Source organism: Medicago sativa, chromosome 4 (assembly GCF_051527215.1).
Source record: "Medicago sativa cultivar Bolivia chromosome 4, Bolivia_mono, whole genome shotgun sequence".
Classification (NCBI taxonomy): domain Eukaryota; kingdom Viridiplantae; phylum Streptophyta; class Magnoliopsida; order Fabales; family Fabaceae; genus Medicago; species Medicago sativa.
The window spans coordinates 9,359,545-9,365,611 of record NC_140752.1 but is presented as its reverse complement, the minus strand read 5'-3'; the positions used below and the strand labels follow the sequence as shown (position 1 = coordinate 9,365,611).

At 30.0% G+C, this 6,067-nt stretch overlaps 1 protein-coding gene across 1 annotated transcript; it reads left to right on the top strand.

Moving 5' to 3' along the window:
• The first annotated feature begins 517 nt into the window (after positions 1–517).
• LOC146926101 (auxin-induced protein IAA6) lies at positions 518–4,505 on the top strand. Its single transcript, XM_085758494.1, has 3 exons — positions 518–971; positions 3,135–3,228; positions 4,240–4,505. The coding sequence occupies exons 1-3, from the start codon at positions 629–631 to the stop codon at positions 4,337–4,339; spliced, it is 537 nt and encodes a 178-aa protein (XP_085614620.1). The 5' UTR covers positions 518–628; the 3' UTR covers positions 4,340–4,505.
• The last annotated feature ends 1,562 nt before the right edge of the window (positions 4,506–6,067 follow it).

Sequence of the window (6,067 nt, the reverse complement as noted above, 5' to 3'; positions counted from 1 at the left end):
AACTACATGTGGCTAATTTTTAATGATGGGTAAATTACGAACAATTCTTCAATGGGGCAACCTAGAAAAAAAACCACATTTCTTTTCAAAAGCAAAATAGTTATACATGAGATTGTATATCAATTTACATAATCAAGCACTTTCTTCATGTAACTAACCCTCTACTTTGGTACTATATTTTATTGCAAAGAGACCCCTCAATCAAGCAAATCACATGGCATGTTCCACAAGTCATCTAATCAAACGGCCAAGATCAAATCTTAAAAAATCACAAGGAAGCATAAATCGTTCGATATGTCCCATATCCAACTTATTATGGTGCTGGCTTCTGTTGGGGGTTTTGGGAGGAGACAACTTTTGTCCCACAATTGTTTCTCATGTGACCGACAATTTTCCTCTTACTTGACCTGTCTTTGCTCCCACTAAGTCTTTTTCCATTCACTTTGTGTGTATGTTTAATGTTTATATATATATATATATATATATATATATATATATATATATATATAACATAACCAAGCCCTTATTTTCTTACATCTTGAGAAAAAAATATTCATTGATCCTTCATCAAATATTCCAACCCTAAGAAGAAGAAAAAAAAAACTATTGGCAAAAAATAAAAGTTAAAATGGCAAGAGAAGGTTTTGGACTTGAAATAACCGAGCTAAGGTTGGGTTTGCCATGTGGTGAGCCACAAAAGAATGAGAAGAAGAGGATGTTCTCCGAGATTGACGGTGGTGGGGAAGAAAATGGAGGTTCCGGTGACGAGAAAATCGAGAAGAAGAATCAAGTTGTGGGATGGCCTCCGGTGTGTTCGTACCGGAAGAAGAACATGAATGAAGGTTCAAAAATGTACATGAAGGTTAGCATGGATGGAGCTCCTTACTTGCGTAAGATTGATCTTGATTTGCATAAGGGATACTTGGAGTTAGCTTTGGCTTTGGAGAAGCTCTTTGGTTGTTGTGGAATTGGTGAGTTACATTTTCATTCTTTTTTCTTGTATTTCATCTTAGTCTTATTATATATGGCACGATCTTTTTTCTTGTAAATAAATGATATGCATGCAAATATTTAGGGCACAAGATATATTATCAAGCAAAATATATATAACATCAAATTGTGTTTTTTTATGTATAGGGAATTTTTCTTGTTGAAGAGATATATAGGCAAATGTTAGTGAATTTAGTAGTTATATTAGCTTTCGGAATTAAACCCAAAATCTCTTTCTTAAAACTCCTTCAAACTGTATACTATAAATTCTAGTATAGATGCAAGGTTTTAAATCGAAGTCAAGTTGTATTACAATTAAATTCAAACAACCATCATTATAGTTGCGATTATTTCGTGAATACATCAAAAATATTGATTGTGCTTGTGCGTTCAAATTCATGGTCGCATAATTTTTACTTTTTAAACTTTGCTAGTTTGTATTGTATTTGCATATATAGTTTCTTTCAACTTTTTCAACATAGATAACTTTTTGTTCATATAGAAGTTTATTTGTTGATCTTTAATGATCAATATTAGCTTCGATTTAACGAGTTTGTATCTAATTCCAAAAACTATCACAAAGAATGAGAATGTCGTCGAAGCACATTTATACATCTAATAATCTAGAAACCCAATCAATGTGAGACACATTACAATATCCACCCTCACACTTAGGTCACTGAATCCAATTCTGTCATTGCAATCTTTAACTAACCTATACCATGTTAATTGAGTTTGGATCTCGTCATAAAAACTAACTCAATATGTGACTCAATATAACCTATATGGTGCACATATAAAAGTCCAAGAACATAATATGTGACTCAATATAACTTCAATGACCTTCAATCTTGACTTTCCAAAATAAACATGTGCACCATATATAGGTTTAACTGGCAGTATAGTGGCTAGCTAGTTAATCTCTTCGTCTCTCATGCTACATCTTTTAAGATTATGCATAATTTTTTAGAGAAATTTGTTTAGTGTGCTAATATTTATGATAAAAAATAAAATTTAGAGACTAAAATACACCCTTAATACTAAAGTAGTTAGTGAAATAGTTAAATAAATTGAGATCCAATAAATAAAAGTATTGATAGAAAAAAGTAAATACTAAAGTGCATCTAATATGAATTTTTAAAAACGGGTTTTAATGGAGCCCCTTGCCATTTTTAATAAATTTTAATAAAATATTACATATATTCCTCTTTTTTCAGTATTATAAAATTTATTTATTTTATTAAAAGCAGTAAGTAAGAATCCGAACCTTTTAAGCAAGTCCATTTCTTTGATATTCTAAACGAACAAATAAAATGAAACATATGAATTAATTAATTTCTTATATAAACTCGACAAACCTCAAAAACAGGATATGATGCTTTATATATGTTAGTTAAGGTATTGATCCCAGGTAGATATTATAGTGCAACATAAGGATCATGAAGAATCTTTAATTTTTATAAAGGTCCTAGAAAAAGGGTAAAGTGGGAGACCAAGTAGAATGTATAACAATAATTAGACATTCTCCTCATTATTTGATGGTGGCGTGCTGCTAGTGTACGTATAAAGTTCATCACTACCTCTTAATGACATATAATTAAGCACAAGATTTATGCTACATAAAATTTAATTAATCATAACACTTGATTATACCCTTAATAAACTTGATTATAATCGGTTGAATGAAAAGAAGAAACTTTATTCAAAAGAAAAAAGGAAGATGGAACCAAACCCCACAGAAGGGCAAAAAGAAATAATAATATAGGACTACTAGTGTTTGAAATTAAACTAAGGAAAATGTTAAAATGTGCTCTTAGGGCACATGTTAGTATATTAAAAGTAGAAACTATGAGTCTCTGTGAGCTTAACTCAGTTGCTAGGGACAATGCATAATATATGCAGGGGTCGGCGTTCGAACCCCGAACATCTTATTTCTCCATATTTAAAATGTGTGAGCTTCAACCACTAAACTACTTGACAAAAAAAAAATAGAAACTATGTACCGTAAATTCTATCAATTTATTTCTTGAAAAATTAAATTTTTTTTTTCAATATATATTTGTTCTTTGTGAAAACCCTAATATGTGTCTTTAGCATGGCCCTTAAATTAATACTTTTGTTCACTAATTAAAATTTGTTGACAGAGGAAGCGTTGAAGGATGCAGACAATTGTGAACACGTTCCCATTTATGAGGACAAAGATGGTGACTGGATGCTGGTTGGAGATGTCCCTTGGGAGTAAGTCCTTCTGGCCCATTTCTTAGCTCATTCTATTTTACTAATATTAAATTTACATAATGCTTTCTATTATTACATATAGAGAAAAATATATCCTTCTATCATTACTAAAAAAATGTTTAAATTATAGCCAAAATTAGAGATAAAAAAATATAAAATTGGTCACCAATTTTACCATTAAAGTGGATGCTATTTACATACATATTTTTTGGGATCCTTTCAAGACTAATTGAGTAATCGTGTAAGATACGAGTCAAGTAAACCATAAATACTTGTGAGCTAAGTCACCTATCCAGTACAGTACTAACTTTGATTTCGTGCATATGGTTGAAAACATTATGTGTTAAGGAAATTTCGTTTACTTGACTAGTTACATCGATATAACTAAATTGTGCTAACAAAAAAAGAGAGCTACTTCTATAAAAATTTATGTAGGAAAGTGAAAATCAAATTCTTTTTTGGAATACAAAATTTTATGTACACACACATTGGACCCTAAGTAACCGACATGCGTGAACCCCCTCTTTATAATATGTTGAACCCATCAATTAGGAAGGAGAAATAATCAAATGTCATGGCCTACCATGGAAAAGGCAAAGCCATTATTGTGTTAGATGGAAACATCAAAATAAAGAGGGGGGAAAAGCTTGCATTTCCTATAATGACATGTCCATGAAATATAGGAACTTTTTCTAAAAGAAGATTAATTAAAAAATAAATAAATTTTGGTAAATAAATAAATAAAAATAAAGTCTCCATTCGTTCTAAAATTTTGGTGTTTTAAGGTTTTTATATATAGATTGAAAATTTTATATAAGTTATATATGATTGTACCAAATTAAATACCTTAATTATTATTATTAATAATTATTTTACAAATATCTATAATTATTTTACAAAATTTATAGATTTATAAAACTACTATAGATTTAAAGTGGAGGGAGTAAATCAAAACTATATAGTAGTAATTAATTTTAACTTTAATTAAATTTGTGATGTTAAAAAAAACAGGATGTTTATTGAATCATGCAAGAGGCTGAGGATTATGAAGAGATCAGATGCAAAGGGTTTTGGTTTGCAACCAAAAGGATCTTTAAAGAGATTCATATAGAAGGCTTGGCAAAGTGTATGTTATGCTTCTAAACAATTATTGTCGTGATGCATGTTTGAAGATCAACAATTTGAATTTATGTTGTCTTTTTAATATATTTTTAGGGAATTAAGCATTCCTTTATACTATAGTTTGATATATGAAATATGAATCTAGGCTTTGATCATTATGTTTTAATTTTTTTATTTATGAAAGATATATAGGACTCATTTATATTAAGTATTTAAATTACATGCATTGTAAGAGACGTCCATGAGTGAATTCCTTTGATTGAAGAGAAGTAGTTTTTGTTGGAAAAGTACATGTATAGAAATAGCTCAAAACTTTTCACCAATAGTTTAATATCTCAAAATTATGTTTATACCTCCTCCGTTCAAAATATATGTTCCAGTCAACCACATAACACATGTCAATGCACAATTTTGACTGTTAATATATTTAATTATCTAAAGTAAAAAATTATAAAAATTTGATATTTTGAATATATATATATATATATATATATATATATATATCGAGACAAATCAAACAATATCTTACATGCTAATATTTGTATTTATATATTAGTTAAAAAGTATGGTCAAAGTAAGTCATGCAATAATACACATTGTATAATTACGACATGTGAAAGTAAGTCATGTGAAGGGATAATTAATAATGATATTCTGATTAAGTAAATATTGTTGTCAAATCGAAATGTCCATAAAAAGTATAAGTAAGGGTTGAATGTGATATAATATTGGAACTATGTGATATAAACATAATTTTGGAGGTTATACTGAGAGGGTTGCTAACTTTTATCATAACGACACATGTTAGAAAATTTAAAAGTGGAAATTCAATATTGAAAAAAGCTTTTTTTTTTTTTTTTATTTTGAAGAATTTGAATACATGATTTTGAGACATATTTACTACTCCCTTTGTCCTTAATTTTTAGATGCATTTATTACTCTTTTTTAAATAGGGTCATGTTAACTTGTGCCCTTAGGGCACAAGTTAAGAAGCTTAAAATGGATATTAAAAATAAATTTTATATTGGAAGTATAACTTTTGCAACTTTTAAGACATTGAATGCACAAGTTCCAAGAAAAACCTTCTATATTTGTCTTCTTAACTTATGCTCCAAGAGCACAAGTTAACATTTCCCTTTTAAATATTACCTCCGTTCCCTTCCGTTCATTTTTAATTGTCATATTTTTACATTTTTTCTTTTAAATGATTTGTGTAAAATGTAAAAATACAACACCATCATATTAACTTTACACAATCAATATTTAAAATGTAAAAATACAACACCATCATATTTATACATTTTTTCTTTTTCTTTTCATTTTAATCTCCCCCAACCCCCTCCTCCTCCTCCCCCCCCCCCTCTCTCTCTCTCTCTCTCTCTCTCTCTCTCTCTCTCTCTCTCTCTCTCTCTCTCTCTCTCTCTCTCTCTCTCTCTCTCTCTCTCTCTCTCTCTCTCTCTCTCGCGGCCATCGCCCACTATCCCCGTCTCTCTTCTCTGACACACTTTCTCTTTCTCTCTTTCACGATCATCACCCTTCCCCCTCTCTTGCGTCTCTTTACCCATTGTACCCTCCATCCACGCTAGTCACCGCCTCAATCACCGACCCTTACCACTATCGTCTTCATCCTTTCTCTACCATACCTTTCGTTGAATTATTGATGAGAAATGTGAAGATATAAATGTGACCTCAAACATGGTTTATAAAGTAATATTTT